Source organism: Erythrolamprus reginae, chromosome 2 (genome assembly GCF_031021105.1).
Source record: "Erythrolamprus reginae isolate rEryReg1 chromosome 2, rEryReg1.hap1, whole genome shotgun sequence".
NCBI classification, from domain to species: Eukaryota; Metazoa; Chordata; class Lepidosauria; order Squamata; family Dipsadidae; genus Erythrolamprus; species Erythrolamprus reginae.
This window is the reverse complement of record NC_091951.1, coordinates 345,184,353-345,207,436: the sequence shown is the minus strand read 5'-3', so window position 1 is coordinate 345,207,436 and position 23,084 is coordinate 345,184,353. Positions and strand designations below refer to the sequence as shown.

General features: G+C 41.8%; 1 protein-coding gene across 4 annotated transcripts in view; it reads left to right on the top strand.

The window, feature by feature from the left end:
* The window catches only part of KATNAL2 (katanin catalytic subunit A1 like 2), a 72,012-nt gene that overhangs the window by 6,108 nt on the left and 42,820 nt on the right, over nucleotides 1-23,084 (top strand). For 2 of the 4 annotated variants that reach the window (XM_070743599.1, XM_070743601.1), the window contains exons 2-4: nucleotides 8,562-8,632; nucleotides 18,036-18,202; nucleotides 21,155-21,191. In XM_070743599.1, coding sequence (XP_070599700.1) covers nucleotides 8,562-8,632; nucleotides 18,036-18,202; nucleotides 21,155-21,191 — 275 coding nt within the window. The remainder of the gene's footprint in view (nucleotides 1-8,561; nucleotides 8,633-18,035; nucleotides 18,203-21,154; nucleotides 21,192-23,084) is intronic. The other 2 variants (XM_070743602.1, XM_070743600.1) reach the window with 1 other exon arrangement.

Genomic DNA, 23,084 nt, shown 5'->3' with positions numbered 1-23,084 from the left:
CCAGTTTTCCCGTTGTGCTGTTTTTCGCATTCCAGGACATCAGGAAGCTTTCCTGAATCCTCCAGAGCAGACCTGGGTAAGATGCGGCCCGAGGGCCGGATGCGGCCCACCCGCCGTCTGTGACCGGCCCGCGGAGGTTGGTCTAACTTTTCTAAATAAGAACCGGGTGTTCAAGATATAATATATAAATATATAAATATATAAATATATATATATATATATATATATATTTGTTTTCGTAAATTTTCACGGGTATATGTATGTAGATTGTTCTGAGTTCGGGTTTTGCCCTGTGTAATGTTTTGCATGTCTATGCGACGTTTCGGTAAAATCACATTTACCATCATCAGGCTGGAGTTCCAATCTCTGTGTTTTTGCAAATGAATATTAGCAACTGACATTCCTTCTTAGCATGTAGTGTGGGGGTGGAGATTTGCTTTGAATGTAGCAAATAGATTGGGTGACTATGCTTCCGTGATCTGATTGGTTGGTGTAATCCTGGTTATAGAAGGAATGGTATGAAGATTATGAAGTGTTTTGTTTAAGTCTGATTTCCAAATATAAAATTCTAAAATCATAATAATTAAAGGATTGACATATTGATTATAATGAAGTTTTTATTTTGTTTAAGGCTGGTTTCCAAATCTCTGGCAGGCGCGAGGTATCATCCCGTTTATTTAAACAAAAAGATCTTTTTTCAATTTCAATAGCTTCTAGAGAGATTCTTTTATATAAATTCTCTGTTTTGTGGAGTAATTTAGTTTTTTCAAAGTCAATTTCGTGCCCTGTTCTTTTAATGTGCTGGACAAGGGAGGAGGTCTTCTCCTGTTTCTTGACTGCATTCATATGTTCTGCCATGCGCTGGCTCACTCTTCGGTTAGTTTGTCCAATGTATGTGGCTGCACATGTTTTGCAAGGGATTTCATAGATACCTTGGTATTCTAATTGGATTTTATCTTTGGGGCTCCTTAGGATATTAGATATTTTTTGGTTAGTGCAAAATGAGGTTTTGATGTTATGTTTTTGTAGAATTTTACTAATTTTATCCGTGGTGCCTTTGATGTAAGGAAGGATGGTGGTGCCATTGTCCTGTTCTTGATCTTGTTTTTTGGGGGGTGTCTCTTTATTGATTAGGTTTGTTATTGTTTTCTCTTTGAATCCATTAGAAATTAGTACATCTTTGAGTTTGTTCAATTCAGTTTTTAAGTGCTCATGGTCAGCTAAGCGTTTGGTTCTGGTGATGAGAGTTTTGGCCACTGAGGTGATTTGTGCGGGGTGGTGGTGTGAGTGTGCATTTAGATAACGGTTGGTATGGGTTTTCTTTTGGTAGATAGTATGTCCTAGGCTGCCATTGGGTTTTTTATAGACCAGTACATCTAGAAAGGGAAGTTGATCATTGATTTCTGTTTCCATAGTAAACTGTATTTTGGGGTGTAGGCTGTTGAGATGAGTGAGGAAATTGTCTAGTTTTTCTTTACCATGTGGCCAAATTACAAAGGTATCATCAACATATCTCAGCCAAAGTTTGGGTTTGTATTTGGCTTGCTCTAAAGCATTATTTTCGAAATATTCCATATAGAGGTTGGCTATGACAGGTGATAGAGGTGATCCCATGGGGGCTCCCTCTATTTGTTTATATCTTTGTTCATTATAGATGAAGTATGTATTGGTCAGGCAGTGGTTGGTAAGGTCTAGGATATATTTGGGGGGTTTGTGTTTGTCTTGGATAGCTGTCAAGGCTTCTGTAATAGGTATTTGTGTGAACAGGGACACGACATCGAAACTTACAAGTAGGTCATCGGGTTGTAGGTTTTGTTTTTTAATTATTTGTATAAAGTGGGATGAATTTTGAACATATGAGGTAATAGTTTCTGTATATGGTTGAAGGTATTTGGCTAAAAATTTGGCAAGGTTTTGTAGAGGGGAGCCTATAGAACTGACTATTGGCCTGAGAGGTATTCCTTCTTTGTGTATTTTTGGAAGGCCATAGAGTTTTGGACATATGGAAGATTTTTCTCTGGGGATGATTTTTTGCTGGATTTCTTCGCTGATGGGAGAGGCCTTGATTTTAGATTTGGTGGTTTTTTCTAGGTAGGTGGTAGGATCTGTGCTTAGGAGTTTGTAGGCCGGATTTTTTAGAAGATTTGTCATTTTTTCCTTGTATTCTGCTGTGTTCATTACTATAGTGGAGTTTCCTTTATCAGCTGGAAGGATTATTATATCCTGGTTTTTCTTTAGATTGATAAGTGCCTCTCTTTCTTCCTGCTGTATGTTGCTTTTTGGAGGTTTACTAGAGCACAGAATATTAGTGACTTGGAGTCTAATTTTGTTAGCAGTATCTGGGTTGATTTTATGTAAAGTTGTTTCAATTCCACATATGATATTTTCAGTTGGTATTCGTCTTGGAGTTATTGCAAAATTAAATCCTTTTGAAAGAATATTGGTTTCTGTAGTGGTGAGTATCTTGTCTGATATGTTATGTACTGTTTTGGTCATAAGTTGTTGTGGAGGGCTGGGTTTTTGCTGTACCTCTAGTATTTGGAGTTTCTTATTATGTGTGTCTGTTTTGTATTGGGTTTCTGTTTCTGCCCTCCAGATTGATATTTGTTTGAATTTATCCCAGAGTAAAGGATGTATTTGGTTACTGATTTTAAGGTGAAGAGAGAGTAGACTTTTGTTGATTTCATCAAGTATGAATCTTTTTTTGTGGAGTTCATTTCTGATTAGGGCTAATTCAGTTCTTTTTAGGATCCTCTCTATGGTTGGGGTTTTTGGGTGGAATTTTAATTGGAAGTATTTGGGAATTATTTTTTTGTCCCTGCAGTTGCGTAGGAATGTGAGATCACATAAGATGGAGGCTTTTCTGACTTCAAGTTTTTCATAGGTCCTAGTCAGTAGGAAAGTGTCCTCCCCGTAGAGGCAAGATATTTGTTTTCGTAAATTTTCACGGGTATATGTATGTAGATTGTTCTGAGTTCGGGTTTTGCCCTGTGTAATGTTTTGCATGTCTATGCGACGTTTCGGTAAAATCACATTTACCATCATCAGGCTGGAGTTCCAATCTCTGTGTTTTTGCAAATGAATATTAGCAACTGACATTCCTTCTTAGCATGTAGTGTGGGGGTGGAGATTTGCTTTGAATGTAGCAAATAGATTGGGTGACTATGCTTCCGTGATCTGATTGGTTGGTGTAATCCTGGTTATAGAAGGAATGGTATGAAGATTATGAAGTGTTTTGTTTAAGTCTGATTTCCAAATATAAAATTCTAAAATCATAATAATTAAAGGATTGACATATTGATTATAATGAAGTTTTTATTTTGTTTAAGGCTGGTTTCCAAATCTCTGGCAGGCGCGAGGTATCATCCCGTTTATTTAAACAAAAAGATCTTTTTTCAATTTCAATAGCTTCTAGAGAGATTCTTTTATATAAATTCTCTGTTTTGTGGAGTAATTTAGTTTTTTCAAAGTCAATTTCGTGCCCTGTTCTTTTAATGTGCTGGACAAGGGAGGAGGTCTTCTCCTGTTTCTTGACTGCATTCATATGTTCTGCCATGCGCTGGCTCACTCTTCGGTTAGTTTGTCCAATGTATGTGGCTGCACATGTTTTGCAAGGGATTTCATAGATACCTTGGTATTCTAATTGGATTTTATCTTTGGGGCTCCTTAGGATATTAGATATTTTTTGGTTAGTGCAAAATGAGGTTTTGATGTTATGTTTTTGTAGAATTTTACTAATTTTATCCGTGGTGCCTTTGATGTAAGGAAGGATGGTGGTGCCATTGTCCTGTTCTTGATCTTGTTTTTTGGGGGGTGTCTCTTTATTGATTAGGTTTGTTATTGTTTTCTCTTTGAATCCATTAGAAATTAGTACATCTTTGAGTTTGTTCAATTCAGTTTTTAAGTGCTCATGGTCAGCTAAGCGTTTGGTTCTGGTGATGAGAGTTTTGGCCACTGAGGTGATTTGTGCGGGGTGGTGGTGTGAGTGTGCATTTAGATAACGGTTGGTATGGGTTTTCTTTTGGTAGATAGTATGTCCTAGGCTGCCATTGGGTTTTTTATAGACCAGTACATCTAGAAAGGGAAGTTGATCATTGATTTCTGTTTCCATAGTAAACTGTATTTTGGGGTGTAGGCTGTTGAGATGAGTGAGGAAATTGTCTAGTTTTTCTTTACCATGTGGCCAAATTACAAAGGTATCATCAACATATCTCAGCCAAAGTTTGGGTTTGTATTTGGCTTGCTCTAAAGCATTATTTTCGAAATATTCCATATAGAGGTTGGCTATGACAGGTGATAGAGGTGATCCCATGGGGGCTCCCTCTATTTGTTTATATCTTTGTTCATTATAGATGAAGTATGTATTGGTCAGGCAGTGGTTGGTAAGGTCTAGGATATATTTGGGGGGTTTGTGTTTGTCTTGGATAGCTGTCAAGGCTTCTGTAATAGGTATTTGTGTGAACAGGGACACGACATCGAAACTTACAAGTAGGTCATCGGGTTGTAGGTTTTGTTTTTTAATTATTTGTATAAAGTGGGATGAATTTTGAACATATGAGGTAATAGTTTCTGTATATGGTTGAAGGTATTTGGCTAAAAATTTGGCAAGGTTTTGTAGAGGGGAGCCTATAGAACTGACTATTGGCCTGAGAGGTATTCCTTCTTTGTGTATTTTTGGAAGGCCATAGAGTTTTGGACATATGGAAGATTTTTCTCTGGGGATGATTTTTTGCTGGATTTCTTCGCTGATGGGAGAGGCCTTGATTTTAGATTTGGTGGTTTTTTCTAGGTAGGTGGTAGGATCTGTGCTTAGGAGTTTGTAGGCCGGATTTTTTAGAAGATTTGTCATTTTTTCCTTGTATTCTGCTGTGTTCATTACTATAGTGGAGTTTCCTTTATCAGCTGGAAGGATTATTATATCCTGGTTTTTCTTTAGATTGATAAGTGCCTCTCTTTCTTCCTGCTGTATGTTGCTTTTTGGAGGTTTACTAGAGCACAGAATATTAGTGACTTGGAGTCTAATTTTGTTAGCAGTATCTGGGTTGATTTTATGTAAAGTTGTTTCAATTCCACATATGATATTTTCAGTTGGTATTCGTCTTGGAGTTATTGCAAAATTAAATCCTTTTGAAAGAATATTGGTTTCTGTAGTGGTGAGTATCTTGTCTGATATGTTATGTACTGTTTTGGTCATAAGTTGTTGTGGAGGGCTGGGTTTTTGCTGTACCTCTAGTATTTGGAGTTTCTTATTATGTGTGTCTGTTTTGTATTGGGTTTCTGTTTCTGCCCTCCAGATTGATATTTGTTTGAATTTATCCCAGAGTAAAGGATGTATTTGGTTACTGATTATATATATATATATTTATATATTTATATATAATATAATATAATATATAATATATAATTATATATATATATAATACAGTATATTATGTATAATATATAATATATAATTATATATATATAATATATAATGTATAATGTATAATATATAATATATAATAATATATAATATATTTTATTTTATTTATTTATTTATTTATTTTGTCCAATACACAATGAGGGTTTTAGTGGGTATATATCTATATACACATAGTAAAATACATGATGAAGGTTATAGAGGAGGTACTCATAGTAAAATATATCTAAGAAATAATAGAAAAGAAGATACAGTAATAGAACATATCAATGAAAGAACAGAAGAAGAGATATAGGAATAGAAGAACGGTATAGGAGATATAGGAGAGCAATAGGACAGGGGACGGAAGGCACTCTAGTGCACTTGTACTCTCCCTTTACTGACCTCTTAGGAATCTGGAGAGGTCAACCGTGGACAGCCTAAGGGTAAAATGTTGGGGGTAGGGGATGATACTTCGGAGTCCAGTAATGAGTTCCACGCTTCAACAGCTCTATTACTAAAGTCGTATTTTTTACAGTCAAGTTTGGAGCGGTTAATATGGAGCTTGAATCTGTTAGGTGCTCTTGTGTTGTTGTGGTTGAAGCTGAAGTAGTCGTTGACAGGGAGGACATTGCAGCATATATCTTCTTCTTTGGAAGTTTCCATGTTTCTTCAGAATTGCGCATATGTAATTCTGGCTGCTGTCAGAATGTGTATGATAAGGTAGTATATGTCTTTTTCGAGTCTTGCGTCAGTGATCGGTAGCAGGAATAATTCAGGTTTGCAACCATATCTTTCTGAGTTTTCTCTTTTGTCCAGTTTTCTATGGTATTTCAATATTTTTTTAAGCTTTTGTACAGGTAGTAAGTGCCAATTTCTTCCTTGCATTTGCAGCAAGAGGCTGATGTATTTGGGAACATCTTCGCAATTCTTCTCGGTGGGCAAATGCCACCTGTAAAACACTGACTTTCTAAAAGGCGTTGAAATAAAAAGTAGCGTTTTCAGTTAGACTCACTAGGTGGTGCTCCATTCCTAAGAAATTCTTGCTTATTACATCACGGAAGTTGATTTTAAAAAGTGAATACAGTAGTTTATATATGTTCACGTAAAAGAGGATTACAGTACTAGTATCTTGCCTAGGATAAATGCTGTGATTTAGAAGTTTGCAAAGAGCAGAATATTTATTTCTGTCGATGGATCAATTGATTAATTGGATTACTGGTATGTGCCATCAAATTGATGCTCAGTTTTAGCAATCCCCTAAATAGATTATCTTTATTTTTTGGTTCTAGAAACATAGAAAACATAGAAGATTGACAGCAGAAAAAGACCTCATGGTCCATCTAGTCTGCCCTTATACTATTTCCTGTATTTTATCTTAGGATGGATATGTGTTTATCCCAGGCATGTTTAAATTCAGTTACTGTGGATTTATCAACCACGTCTGCTGGAAGTTTGTTCCAAGGATCTACTACTCTTGCAGTAAAATAATATTTTCTCACGTTGCTTCTGATCTTTCCCCCAACTAACCTCAGATTGTGCCCCCTTGTTCTTGTGTTCACTTTCCTATTGAAAACACTTCCCTCCTGAACCTTATTTAACCCTTTAATATATTTAAATGTTTCAATCATGTCCCCCCTTTTCCTTCTGTCCTCCAGACTATACAGATTTAGTTCATTAACTCTTTCCTGATACGTTTTATGCTTTTTATTCTGTCATGTCCTAGGCCTGATTACCCAAACGGTATTTTGTGTATTTTCTTATCCCTTTTCGCACTTCCCAAAATTTTCTCTCTTGCAAGGTTGGGGAGAGAGATGGCTTGGACAAGCTAACCTTATCAGCAACCTTAAACGCACAGAAAGCCACAAGGATTCTTGTTGTGGTTAGCTCTGGCCCAGCTCCTGCCCCAAGGACTGTGGATGTGGGGGAGACATCCACATGCTGCAGGCCTGGTTTGCCCCCGGTGGAATCTGATGATGAAGGCTCCTCTGACCAAGAAGACATGAGTGACAGGGAGGAGGAGAGTGTGGCAGACAGCTCAGAAGGAGATCAATTATCTAGCTCCTCCTTGGATTCAGAACAAGAGTTAATGATACAGCCACGCATGCGGAGAGCGATGCATAGGCAGCAACAACTGAGAGATTATTATCAAAGAAAATGAGGCCACCTGTGGTTGGGTGGGACTGTGGTAATTAGTGAGGCTGCTATAAAGAGCAGCCTGTGGGTTTGGCCATTGTGGAGGATTATCTGATCATTTTGTTTTGTGACTGCTTTACTGACTTTGACCTTTTGTGTGCTGATTTTTCACCACTTTGAAACTAAACCAGAGCAAAGTGTGTTTCACTTTGTGAAAAAAGAAGGACTGTGAATTGCCTCACAGCTGCAAGCTAAGTATCACAGGACTGATAAGGGACTTGCACAAATTACCAGTTTGTTTGGAGACGAATGCTCTTGCTATACAAAAAGAGGGCTTGGTTTAAGTGAATTTTCCTTATAAAGAACATTGTTTTGAATTTTCAAACGTGTGTGTGTCTGAAATTTGTACCTGTGAATTTTTGGGAGGAGTCTACCAGAGAGCCCCACAGAACAGATTCTAAACCGGAAGCCCTCCATTCAATAGTGGGTTGCTACCGGTGCGGTAGGGGACGGCACACCGGTAGCGGTTGCTCATAAATTGCGCAATCTGGCAGCCGCTACCGGTGTCAGACCTAAGGGCACCACCATCTTTTTCCATATTTTGCTTCATGCCCATGTGCAGAAGCAAGATTTGTGACGGGTTGCATGCGCGAGAGAGATTTCAGTGATTTTTTTTTGCTTCCGCGCATGCTGATCTGGAGCTGATCGGAAGTCTGATTCCCGCCACAACCATAGAGTCTTCTCCTAGCACACTGTCCTTTTTCCTCTGCCTGTCCTAACCGAAATCCCTATCAATTGTGGAGCTGGCTGGCGACAGGGAGCCGCAGCAGAAGGATGAAAGAGCCACATGGATAGATGCATAGATGCAAAGGTAGAATGCTGATTTTAGCTCCTGGAACATAAAAAGAGCAATGGTACAATAAAAAAATATCTACTAAAACATTGACTGATTTTTCCCGAGAAGCCTACAATCTACAGTCAGCAACCATGCTTTACAGAACTATATGTTTCTTTGTTTGTTTTGTAGGAACTCATACGAACAGAAGCCCGGCGCAAAAATCTCCTTATTTTGATTTTACATTATTTAACAGAAGAAGGGTAAGCATTCATTGCAGGGGTGAAATTCAATTTTTTTCCTTACTGGTTCTGTGGGTGTGGCTTGGTGGGCGTGGAAGGGGAAGGATACGGCAAAATCCCCATTCCCTCCCCACTCCTGGGGGAAGGATACTGCAAAATCCCTATTCCTTCCCCATTCCTAGGGGAAGGATACTGCAAAATCTCCACTCCCTCCCCACTCCTGGGGGAAGGATACTGCAAAATCCCCATTCCTTCCCCATTCCTAGGAGAAGGATACTGCAAAATCCCCATTCCCTCCCTACTCCTGAGGGATGGATACCGCAAAATCCCCATTCCCGCCCTACTCCTGGGGGAAGGATACCGTAAAATCCCCATTCCTAGGGGAAGGATACTGCAAAATCTCCACTCCCTCCCCACTCCTGGGAGATGGATACTGCAAAAGCCACATTCCTTCCCCATTCCTAGGGGAAGGATACGGTAAAATCTCCACTCCCTCCCCACTCCTGGGGGAAGGATACTGCAAAATCTCCATTCCCTCCCCACTCCTGGGGGAAGGATACTGCAAAATCCCCATTCCCTCCCCACTCCTGGGGGAAGGATACTGCAAAATCTCCATTCCCTCCCCACTCCTGGGGGAAGGATACTGCAAAATCTCCATTCCCTCCCCACTCCTGGGGGAAGGATACTGAAAAATCTCCATTCCCTCCCGACTCCTGGGGGAAGGATACTGCAAAATCCCCATTCCCTCCCGACTCCTGGGGGAAGGATACTGCAAAATTCCTATTCCCTCCCCACTCCTGGGGGAAGGATACTGCAAAATCTCCATTCCCTCCCCACTCCTGGGGGAAGGATACTGCAAAATCTCCACTCCCTCCCCACTCCTGGGGGAAGGATACTGCAAAATCTCCACTCCCACCCCACTCCTGGGGGAAGGATACTGCAAAATCTCCACTCCCACCCCACTCCTGGGGGAAGGATACTGCAAAATCCCCATTCCTTCCCCATTCCTAGGGGAAGGATACTGCAAAATCCCCATTCCTGGGGGAAGGATACTGCAAAATCTCCATTCCCTCCCCACTCTGGGGTGAGCCAGAGGTGGTATTTGCTGGTACTCCAAACTACTCAAAATTTCTGCTACCGGTTCTCCAGAATCTGCCGAATTTCACCTCTGATTCATCGGCTTTATAAGATACATGTTACAAAACTGTCATTGTTGTCATAAGCGAACTTCATACAGTCTCTGATAATGAAGTTCAGTTTTCTTCCCTACTGGAGCTCCCATCAGTCCGAGCCAATATGATTCAGCATGATTTGATTTGATTGATTTTATTTTATTGGATTTGTATGCCGCCCCTCTCCGTAGACTCGGGGCGGCTAACAACAGTAGCAAAACAACATATGACAATTCAATATTAAAACTGTTAAAAACCCTTATTGTAAAACCAATCATACATACAGACATACCATGCATAAAATTGTAAGGGCCTAGGGGGAAAGAGTATTGTTAAGTCTGTAAAAAGAAATTCTGTAAAAATACTGTCTCTGTAAATTTTAAATGTGAATAAATCAAGGTCGCGTCTGATTGGGTAAGACGCACGGCCGTTTCTTTTAGGCGCGAGCCTTTAAAGTATAAATAGAGCTGCTTTTGACACTGACAGCTCAGACGCGTTCCTGGCTGGAGTCACTTGTTACGAGCTGAATAAACGGAACCGTCTTTACCATTTCTGACTGGTCTGATTCATTTCACTGGCGACGAGAGAACGAAGAATCCACGTGTCAAGAATGAACAACCTCCAGATCGGCCGGGCTCCCGACTACTTCGACCCCGAAAAGTCATCATGGGACGCCTACATGGCAAAATTCGAGATTTTCCTCGAGGCGGCAGGAATGGGAGAAGCCGAAGCCGACAGGAAGCGGGCGATTTTCTTAAACTATTGCGGGACTGAAATCTTCGACCTCGTTCAAACGCTGACCGACCCGCTCCCGGCTAAAACCGTTCCTTGGGACGACCTCCAAACAAGACTCGCCAATCATTTCAAACCTACGAAACCTGCCGTAGTCTACAGACACCAATTTTCCAGAATGACACAACGTGAGTCGGAATCCATAAACCAATTCGCCCACGCGACTTCGCACGGTACTGTCAAAGTGCAAATTTGACAACCCGGAAGCTCGCCTCACCGACGCTCTTATTTTCGGGATGAAAAACGCCGCAGTCCGAAATAAAATACTAACAGAAGATGAGCAAACGGTTCAATCTGTCATCAAGTTGGCTCAAACTGCCGAAGTAGCTGACGCGGCCGCAAAAGAACTAAAGGAACACGAAAAAAAAGAAACCGTTTCAAAGATCTCCGTTGCTGTCTCCCACGCCGAGGCACCAGATGACCTCAGCCCAGCTGCCACGGACGACGACACCTGTCTTCTGCTGCCATCTGACCAAGCCAGACAGCCCAGATACCAACGACCATCCAACCCTTGCCCCGGATGCCGAGGGAACCAAGCAAGACAATGCTGCCCTTTCCGCGACGCCATTTGCCGCCGTTGCAACCGGCGCGGACACATCGCAGAGGCATGCAGAGCGCCCATTCCCGAGGAGTCCTTCTCTGCACCCCGCCAACCAAGATTCAACAATCAGGCACAACAACCGCGAGACAACAAATTTTCCAGAGGCTTCAACCGCAGAAACTACTCCACCACTAACCGTGACTACTCACGAGGTAACGCACAAACTTACGTAAATTGCGCAAATACAAAAAAGGGGAGCAAAATTGTTATCTCGTTACATCTAAATGGCAAACCCTGTAATTTGGAATTAGACACAGGGTCAAAGTACTCTATTATGCCTTGGGACAAATTTAAAATGTACATGCCAAATTTTCTTAAATCTGACTTAATGCAATCAACTCTGGTTATAAGGGATTTTCAGGGAAATGTTATACCTGTATTGGGTAAAGTAGATGTGCCTGTCCAATTTAAGAAATGTAAATGTTCTCTTCCATTGGTTGTGGTTGAGGGAGCTAAACACTCCCTCCTTGGGTTAACATGGATGTCTCCTCTAGGCATTGAAATATTGGGAATTTGTAATATTAATGCTGATAATGATGTTCCTGACTTTGTTCAAGAGTTTCCTGAGGTCTTCAGCCCTACATTGGGCACATATAATGGGCCCCCTATTTCTTTCTCTCTAGACCCCATGGTTCCCCCTGTCAGACTTAAGCCTCGCAGGGTTCCTTTACCACTCCTCCCCAAATTGGACATCCAACTGGATAAACTTATAGCTCAGGGCATTCTAGTCCCGGTGGAACAAGGGCCATGGGAAACCCCTATAGTCACACCGCTTAAACCTGATGGCTCCTTAAGGGTCTGTGCAGATTACAAAGCAACGATAAACAAAGCCGTCCAACACCACCCATATCCAATTCCGGTAGTCCAACAGCTCTTGCACTCATTAGGGGAGGGAAGGGTCTTCTCTAAGATCGACCTCGCACAGGCATACCAACAGCTCCCGGTCGATGAGCCCACATCCCTGGCACAGACCATAGTTACTCATAGGGGTGCTTTCAGATGCACCCGCTTACAATTTGGGGTCAGCATAGCCCCAGGCATTTTCCAAAGCCTAATGGAGCGCTTACTGGCAGGCATAAAAGGAACCACCCCATATTTTGATGATATTCTTATCTCAGGGGACGACCAGTCACAATTAAATGGAAGAATTAGAGAAGTATTGTCCAGACTACAATCCAGGGGTTTGAGAGTAAAAGCAGACAAATGTGTATGGGGAGCCAAAAGCATCGAATTCCTGGGTTACAGAATAGACGGCGAGGGAATCCACCCCACAACAGAAAAATTAAAAGCCATAACAGAAGCACCCGAGCCAAATAATAAGACGGAACTCCAAGCATTCTTGGGCCTTCTTAATTTTTATTCTATCTTTCTAAAACAGAAGGCAACGGCAGCAGAACCTCTACACCGGCTGCTGCAGAAGGGAATTCCCTGGACCTGGGGCACACCTGAGCGCGAAGCTTTTTGCAAAATAAAACAATTATTGACATCTAAAAGCGTAGTGGTTCAATACAGCTCAATTTTGCCCATAAGGCTTACATGTGACGCTTCGGCTTATGGGGTAGGAGGAGTATTAGCTCATATAATGCCCAACAAAACAGAAGCCCCAATCGCTTTTTTCTCCAGGACATTGTCCATGGCTGAAAGAAATTATAGCCAATTGGACAAAGAGGCATTGGCCCTAGTTTCCAGCGTAAAGAAATTTCACAACTACCTGTGTGGGAGGAGTTTTGAACTTATTACAGATCACAAACCCCTATTGGGTCTACTGGCTTCTAACAAGCCAACTCCTCCTTTCATGTCCCCCAGATTAATTAGGTGGGCGCTATTTTTATCAGGATACCAATATGAGTTAAACCACAAAGGGGGAAAAGCAATAAACCATGCAGATGGACTAAGTAGATGCCCCATGCCTGAATTAGTTAAAGATCCAACCCCGGCAGAAGACATATTACTATTAGACTTGGAGGAAAATCCTCTGACCACAGCCAAAGAGGTGTCTGAACACACCAAAAGGGACCCAACATTGTTAAAGGTGATTAACTGTATACAAAAGGGTTGGATAGGAGACCCTGAGGAAGCAGGACTAACAGATTTTAAATCAAAAAGGTTGGAATTGTCTTATATGAAGGGGTGTATTTTGTGGGGTGACAGGGTAGTCATTCCTAACAGTTTAAAACAAAAAGTGCTTTGTATGCTACATGAGGGCCACCCAGGTATTGTAAGAATGAAGGGTTTGGCCAGAGGACACTTGTGGTGGCCAGGCCTAGACTCAGACATCGAGCACTGGGTAGCAAACTGTGACCCTTGCCAGGAGTCACGTCCCAATCCACCCAAAACAACACCGGTTGAATGGGAGAAACCCACTGGGCCATGGTCACGCATACACATCGATTTTGCGGGCCCTATTGGATCCCAAAATTTTTTGATTGTAGTAGATGCTTTCTCCAGATGGGTAGAAATAATAGCCATGCAAAACATCACTACTTGTGCCACTATAAAGGCTTTGTATCACTTGTTTGCCACTCATGGGTGTCCAGACATCCTGGTTTCTGATAATGGGCCACAATTGACTGCCAGACAATTTGAATGTTTTCTCAGTAATTTGGGGGTCAGACACGCCCTCACATCTCCTTATTCGCCATGGGTTAATGGTCTGGCAGAACGTTATGTTCGGGTGGCCAAAGAGGCACTGCGCAGGGCAGGCCCGGGGGAATTACAACACAATTTGGATAAATTCCTATTAATGCAACATATCACCCCAAATTCCATCACTAATAAAAGCCCTGCAGAAATTCTATTGGGTCGAAAAATAAGGTCCCCTCTGGACAGGTTGCACCCCCATTATTGTACAACAAATTATAATGATGTAACATGTAAAATACCTGAAAGAAGTATGTATCTAGGGCAGAATGTATTTGCAAAAAATTTTGATGGGGGTTTAAATTGGCTTAAAGGCAAAATAATCCAGCAAACAGCTCCTAAAACATATTTTGTTCTACTAGAGGATGGCCGCACATGGAAGCGGCACATAGATCACTTGCGGGGGCGTTTAACACCTGACAATGATCAAACCGCTAACAAACGGAAGAAGGAAGAAGAAACCGCTATGGTTTAGCAATGATGTAAGGACTATAGTCAATGAAAAAAAGGCTGCCTATAGGAGGTATAAAGAGTCTGGAAGTATAGCTGATAGGGAGGTGTATAAAATGAGACAGAAGGAGGCAAAACAGATAATATATGCTGCTAAAGCCTCAAAAGAGGAAGAAATTGCCAAATCTCTAAAGAAGGGGGATAAAACCTTCTTCAGATATATTAGTGATAAGAAGAAGAAAAACTGCGGCATCACGAAGCTTAGTACTGGGAAAAATACATGCATTAATGGGAATAAGGAGATCACTGACCATTTCAATAGCTACTTCTGTTCAGTTTTCTCAAAAGACACCTTACAAAATAATACTATAGAGGGATATAGCATTGCCTCCAACTGTACGGATTCAGCTCCAGTGATCTTAGAAGCCGATGTCTTAGAAGAACTTGAACGATTAAAGATAAATAAGGCAATGGGTCCAGATGGCATCCACCCCAGAGTTCTTAAAGAACTCAGATCTGTCATTGCTACCCCCCTGACTGATTTGTTTAACCAATCCTTGTTAACAGGAGATGTTCCTGAGGATTGGAGAATGGCAAGTGTTGTGCCTATCCACAAGAAGGGCAGTAGAGAAGAAGCTGGTAACTACAGGCCAGTTAGCTTGACATCAGTTGTAGTTAAAATGATGGAGACTCTACTCAAAAAGAGGATAAATCAGCATCTAAAAAACAATAACTTATTAGACCCAAATCAGCATGGCTTTACTGAAGGCAAATCATGTCAGACTAATCTCATTGATTTCTTTGACTATGTCACAAAGGTGTTGGATGAAGGTGGTGCCGTGGATATTGCCTACCTGGACTTCAGCAAAGCCTTTGATACGGTTCCACATAAAGAGCTGATAGATAAATTAGTGAAGATTGGACTTAATCCCTGGATAGTTCAATGGATTTGCAGCTGGCTGAAGCATAGACACCAGAGGGTTGTTGTGAATGGCGAGTATTCTGAGCAGAGTCAGGTTACAAGCGGTGTGCCACAAGGGTCTGTTCTGGGTCCTATTCTTTTTAATATGTTTGTGAGTGACATAGGGGAAGGTCTGGTAGGGAAGGTTTGCCTATTTGCCGATGACTCTAAAGTGTGCAATAGGGTTGATATTCCTGGAGGCGTCGGCAATATGGTAAATGATTTAGCTTTACTAGATAAATGGTCAAAGCAATGGAAACTGCAGTTTAATGTTTCCAAATGTAAAATAATGCACTTGGGGAAAAGGAATCCTCAATCTGACTATTGTATTGGCAGTTCTGTGTTAGCAAATACTTCAAAAGAAAAGGATTTAGGCGTAGTGATTTCTGACAGTCTCAAAATGGGTGAACAGTGCAGTCAGGCAGTAGGGAAAGCAAGTAGGATGCTTGGCTGCATAGCTAGAGGTATAACAAGCAGGAAGAGGGAGATTATGATCCCGCTATATAGAATGCTGGTGAGACCACATTTGGAATACTGTGTTCAGTTCTGGAGACCTCACCTACAAAAAGATATTGACAAAATTGAACGGGTCCAAAGACGGGCTACAAGAATGGTGGAAGGTCTTAAGTATAAAACGTATCAGGAAAGACTTAATGAACTCAATCTGTATAGTCTGGAAGACAGAAGGAAAAGGGGGGACATGATCGAAACATTTAAATATATTAAAGGGTTAAATAGGGTTCAGGAGGGAAGTGTTTTTAATAGGAAAGTGAACACAAGAACAAGGGGACACAATCTGAGGTTAGTTGGGGGAAAGATCAAAAGCAACATGAGAAAATATTATTTTACTGAAAGAGTAGTAGATCCTTGGAACAAACTTCCAGCAGACGTGGTAGATAAATCCACAGTAACTGAATTTAAACATGCCTGGGATAAACATATATCCATCCTAAGATAAAATACAGAAAATAGTATAAGGGCAGACTAGATGGACCTTGGGGTCTTTTTCTGCCGTCAGACTTCTAAACATTCTTCCCCCCAAGCAGACTCTCACACAGAGCCTGAACTTTTTGATTGTTTAATGGACTCACCACGGCCAGGATTATCCAACAACGACTCCGAGCCGTCCTCCTCGTCTGGAACCGGTGCAACGCCATCATATCCTCAGCCGCAGGCCGGAGCCCCAACTCGGGCCCAGCCGCGGACAAGAGACAGCAACGAGCCATCCTCCTCCGTTGAGTTCACAGACACAAATGATCTGCGCAGGTCTGAGCGACTTTCACGCAGGCCAAGCAGACTGGAGGATTACATCACATGGCTCACTGATTGACAGTTGCGCTCAACCAATGAGGGAGGGGTGTTAAGTCTGTAAAAAGAAATTCTGTAAAAATACTGTCTCTGTAAATTTTAAATGTGAATAAATCAAGGTCGCGTCTGATTGGGTAAGACGCACGGCCGTTTCTTTTAGGCGCGGGCCTTTAAAGTATAAATAGAGCTGCTTTTGACACTGACAGCTCAGACGCGTTCCTGGCTGGAGTCACTTGTTACGAGCTGAATAAACGGAACCGTCTTTACCATTTCTGACTGGTCTGATTCATTTCAAGTATCTCAATTCCCCCATGCCTGGCGGCAGAGGTGGGTTTTAAGAAGCTTACGAAAGGCAAGGAGGGTGGGAGCAATTCTAATATCTGGGGGGCGTTGGTTCCAGAGGGCCGGGGCCACCACAGAGAAGGCTCTTCCCCTGGGTCCCGCCAAGCGACATTGTTTAGTTGATGGGACTCGGAGGAGACCAACTCTGTGGGACCTAACTGGTTGCTGGGATTCGTGCAGCAGAAGGCGGTCCCTGAGAGTGGGTTCCACTTATTTTTGTCACCAGTTTGCTTCAGGCTGTTTTTTCAAAGCACGGAATGAGGAGAAGCCATCAAACCATAGTTCCCTCTAAGCTGAGCAGTGAGCAATCGCTCACTTAAAAATCATCATCAACTCAGAGTTTTCCAAACCTGCCCAGAAGCCGAGAGGGAAAGAGTGAGAGGGAAGGAGAGAGAGAGGAAGAGAGGAAGAGAGGGAAACAGATAGAAAAAAGAGAGGAAGGAAAAGAGAAAGAAAAAGAATGGGAGTAAGGAAGAGAGAAAGAAAATCAAAATCTAGTTTGAAACTAGCTCAACTATTTAAGTGGCATTTTGATATTGATAGAGTTGCCCTATTATGAGCTCACTGTTATAGACACACAGTACAGTATTTTATTTTGAAATTCTCTCAGGCAAAACAGGGTGGGTTTTTTATTTGTTTGTTTGTTTGTTTGTTTGTTTGTTTGTTTGTTTGTTTACTTACTTACTTACTTACTTACTTACTTACTTACTTACTTACTTACTTACTTATTTATTATTTCTGTGCCGCCCAGTCCCGAAGGGACTGCCGCTCAGACACTATACTTTTCCGCCCACCCCCCCAAAAAATTAGAGGGAACACTGCATCAAGCCACAAGAAAATCGCCCAGAAATTCAGAAAAAAAGATGGCGAGCATGGACCGGCACGGACAGAACCGGATCTGTGACACCAAAATTATGTCACCAGCAGGTCGCTAACTGTTCAGGAAGTCTGATCCAAGCCAGGAGGAACCCACCCCTGTATCACCATGACAGGGAATTGAAATCTAACATACGCAAAAAAATAACGATGCAGAAATAATTGATTCCTGATCTTGTTTTTTATACTGTTCCCTCCCCCACCCCCCCGTATAAAACCTGTGTCTTAAGTGACTGTCATTCTCAAACCTCAATCATACACCGAAACTTTCTTAACTCCCAGGTATATAGATGCTGCTAAGGCCCTCGAGCAAGAAACCAAATTTGGGTTGCACCGTTTCGAAGTGTGCGACAATGTTGATCTGGAGACCATTTTGATGGAATACGAAAGCTACTACTACGTCAAGTTCCAAAAGTACCCCAAGATTACCAGGAAGGTCGTCGACTCCAGTAGGTTGCGTTGCTCAGGAAAGAGCTTTTTTGTGTTTTAAATGTTGTCGCTGCCTCTACTATTTAAGTTTAATGACTTTTCCCTCCCAATCTCCATCTCCAAAGGTGCCCTGTTTAAAAAAGTGAGAATGGTTTGTCACTGAATTTCAAACCTCTGGCATATTGGCCCCTCTCCATGGTAGAGCAGAAATTTATATAGTGGAGCTCATTTTATTTATTCATATTATTTATTCATTTTATTTTATTTTATTTTATTTTATTCTATTTTATTTATTTTATTCTATTTTATTTTATTCTATTCTATTCTATTCTATTTTATTTTATTCTTTTATTTTATTTTATTCTTTTATTTTATTTTATTTTATTCTATTCTATTCTATTTTATTCTTTTATTTTATTTATTTTATTTATTTTATTTATTTTATTTATTTTATTTATTTTATTTATTTTATTTATTTTATTTTATTATTTATTTGTTTTATTATTTATTTGTTTTATTATTTATTTGTTTTATTATTTATTTATTTGTTTATTTATTTATTTGTTTATTTATTTATTTGTTTATTTGTTTGTTTGATTGATTGATTTTTATGCCGCCCTTCTCCTTAGACTCAGGGTGGCTTACAACATGTTAGCAATAGCACTTTTTTAACAGAGCTAGGCTATTGCCCCCACAATCCAGGTCCTCATTTTACCCACCTCAGAAGGATGGAAGGCTGAGTCAATCTTGAACCGGTGATGAGATTTGAACCGCTGACCTTCAGATCTACAAGTCAGCTTCAGTGGCCTGCAGTACAGCACTCTACCTGCCGCGCCACCCCGGCTCATTTATTTATTCATTTTATTTATTCATTTATAAGTAACTCAAGGCGGTGAATGCACATAGCAATAGCATTTAGCATTTAGACTTATATACCGCTTCACAGTCCTTTACAGCCCTCTCTAAGCGGTTTAGAATCAGCCTATTGCCCCCAACAATCTGGGTCCTCATTTTACCGACCTCGGAAGGATGGAAAGCTGAGTCAACCTTGAGCCTGGTGAGATTTGATCTGCCAAACTGCTGGCAGCTGGTGATCAGCAGAAGGAGCTTGCGGTACTGCACTCTAACCACTGCGCCACCGAGGCTCTATTCCTTCCTCACCAAGGCATATTCCTTCCTCCTCCTTTTTTTGCCATCACAACAGCCAGTGATGGGCTGCAGTTACCTTGTATGCCGCGACGCCAACGGGCGGGCAGTGGGTATGGGCGGGCGGGCAGTGGGCGCATGGACGGGGGGGCGAAAGTAGCAAGGAACACTTTAGATTGTTGCCTTTGAGTAAATGATTATTTTGTAAGTGGCCCTTTTAATCATGAAGGTCTTTTTCTGCCATCAGTCTTCTATGTTTCTATAAGATGCGTGGACTTCAACTTCCGGAATTCTTAGGAACGGCCGTGCTGGCTATGGAATTCTGGGACTCAAAGTCCACACGTGCTAAGTTTGGGAAACACTGACTTAATTGAACTCCTTTCCTAACTCGGCAAGGTAACTGTCCAACAGGTTTTTTTCTGGATTTTTACTGCATACAGTTCCTTGGAATATTCATCTGGAATAAATGTTGGTCTTTTCCTTCTAGAGGCCTGTAGGCATGGTATAGCAGAAGACATTGAGTTCAATAAATCCACAGTAAATCCACAGTAACTGAATTTAAACATGCCTGGGATAAACATATATCCATCCTAGGATAAAGCAGGATCCTAGGATGCAGTGGCAGTGGAAGTGATGTGCCGGTGTCTGGAGGCTGTTGGGGTCTGGATGGGTCTCAACAGACTCAAACTCAACCCTGATAAGACGGAGTGGCTGTGGGTCTTGCCTCCTAAGGAGAATTCCATCTGTCCGTCCATTACCCTGAGGGGGGAATCTCTGACCCCCTCAGAGAAGGTACGCAACTTGGGCGTCCTCCTCGATCCACAGATTACATTAGAGAATCATCTTTCAGCTGTGGCGAGGGGGGCGTTTGCCCAGGTTCACCTGGTGCACCAGTTGCGGCCCTATCTGGACCGGGAGTCACTGCTCACAGTCACTCATGCCCTCATCACCTTGAGGTTCGACTACTGTAACGCTCTCTACATGGGGCTACCTTTGAAAAGTGTTCGGAAACTTCAGATCGTGCAGAATGCAGCTGCGAGAGCAATCATGGGCTTCCCCAAGTATGCCCATGTTACACCAACACTCCGCAGTCTGCATTGGTTGCCAATCAGTTTCCGGTCACAATTCAAAGTGTTGGTTATGACCTATAAAGCCCTTCATGGAATCGGACCAGATTATCTCCGGGACCGCCTTCTGCCGCACAAATCCCGTCAACTAAACAATGCCGGCTGGTGGGACCCAGGGGAAGAGCTTTCCCTGTGGCGGCCCCGACCCTTTGGAACCACTCCCCCCGGAGATTAGGATTGTGCCCACCCTCCTTGCCTTTCATAAACTTCTTAAGACCCACCTCTGCCGTCAGGCGGGGGGGAGTTGAGACATCTCCCCCGGCCTATATATTTTATGCATGGTATGTTTGAGTTTATGTTTTATTTTAAACAAGGTTTTTTTTAGGTTTTTAATTATTAGATTTGTTGCCGTATATTGTTGTTATTATTGTTGTGAGCCACCCCGAGTCTATGGAGAGGGGCGGCATACAAATATAATAATAATAATAATAATAATAATAATAATAATAATAATAATAATAATAATAGAAAAAAAATACAAGAAATAGTATAAGGGCAGACTAGATGGACCTTGAGGTCTTTTTCTGCGGTCAATCTTCTATGTTTCCATAAGCCAGCCCTCCCCACCTGCCCAAGCACACACAAACAGATAACAAACCAGAGGGTAACACAAACTTGAGAACATCTTTGCTTTTGTTCACAGTAATCTTTTCTTTATTTTTTTTAAATTTTAACTGCTGTTTTTCTTCTTTTTCACAGCAGATAATAAAACAAGAAGCGGAGGAAAAGCCAAAAGGTAAGAGAAATGTAGCTGCTGGAAGGCATTAGGTAACAATTCTTTAGTAGGCACGTTTATTGATTCATTTAAATTTTGCACCATTTGTGAAATGCAAATGGTGCTGCATTCAACGTGTCAAGTCTTGTGGATAGACGGGTGGATATGATAGAAGATGGATAGACAGATGGACAGACAGACCGGCAGACAGACGGACAGGCAGATAGGATAGCAGGAGCATAGATACATAGAACAGAGTGGGTGGTTTTGAGTTTTTCCACACAGTCTTACGAACACCCCTGGTATTGAGAATAAAGCAGAATTGCCGTAGAAGGAAATGAAAGTAATTCAAGAGAGAAAATTCAAATGCTGTTGATGAGTTATCTATCTCTATCTATCTATCTATCTATCTATCTATCTATCTATCTATCTATCTATCTATCCATCTCTATCCATCCATCCATCCACTCATCCATCCAACCCAGCAACGTATCTATGTATCTATCTATGTATCTATCTATAAATCTATCTATGTATCTATGTATGTATGTATGTATGTATGTATCTATCTATCTATCTATCTATCTATCTATCTATCTATCTATCTATCTATCTCTGTCATCTATCTATCTATCTATCTCTGTCATCTCTCTCTCTCTCTCTCTCTCTCTCTCTCTCTCTCTATCTATCTATCTATCTCTATCCATCCATCCATCTACCCATCCATCCAACCCAGCAACGTATCTATGTATCTATCTATGTATCTATCTATGTATGTATGTATGTATCTATCTATCTATCTATCTATCTATCTATCTATCTATCTATCTATCTATCTATCTATCTATCTATCTATCTATCTATCTATCTATCTGTTGTGGTTCCGTCTGAGGCCCCTCAGGGAACGGCTGACCTTCTGTCGGTTTCCAGCTCAGAGGGAGAGGCTGAGGAACAGGAGGTGCAGACAGACGAGGAGGAGGAATCCCAGGCTGAAGAAGAGGGAGGACAGCCAGAGTCCCACCAGGGGGAGCTCTCCCCAGCAAGCAGCCTGGATTCCTTAGAGGAAAATGCACAAGCCATAATTGATCTGCGACAAAGAAGAGCTACTCAGAGACGGAATCAATTGGCTAAGTACTTTCAGCATTAAAGTGGCAACAGCTGGGTTTGGGTGTGGTGCTCTTGGGAAAGGCTAAAAGGCAGACCCACCCTTCCTGGCTTGTGGAGTTTTATCTTTGAGAGTCGTGGGACCTGGCTGTGAACTTTGGCGTCTTGGAATCCTGGTTTGTGCCTTTGACTATTGAAACCTTGGGGGTGTGTGCCAGCAAGAAGCTTGCTGTATTGTCTGGACATCAGGACCCTGCTGTAACGTATTATAGCCTGTCTGTTGGGAAGAACAGGTTTTCCTCTGTGCTTATTTTTTCCAGCTATAAAATACTTTTGGCTTTTACCAGAGTGTCTGGCTGTTTTTTCCAGTTGGTGTTGAGGTCTGGGGGAACCCAGACAGAACAGTATAAAACTCCACCAACCACCAGACACCTGGTGCTCATTTTGGAGGGGTGGTTTGGTTGTTTTTTTTCTTGCTCTCTGCTGCTGGTTCCTTGTTGGACATTTTTTGCTTTTTGGCTTCCTGTTTTTGCCTGCCACCATGGATGTTTCTGCAGCTGACATGCAGGCTGTCTTTGCAGAGTTGCGAGGGGACATTGCTCAGTTGACCCAGACAGTCCTGTTATTACAACGCCAAGTGGAGGTTTTGTCCCAGGCGGCTCCACCCCAGGCGGCACCTGTGGTACCTCCTCCAGCACCTTTGCCCAGAAGGAAATGTTTTGTGGCGATGCCGGAAAAGTTCTGGGGGGACCGGCGGCTGTTTTCTGCGTTCCAGAGCCAGGTGCAGCTTTTTATCAACGCCCAGATGAT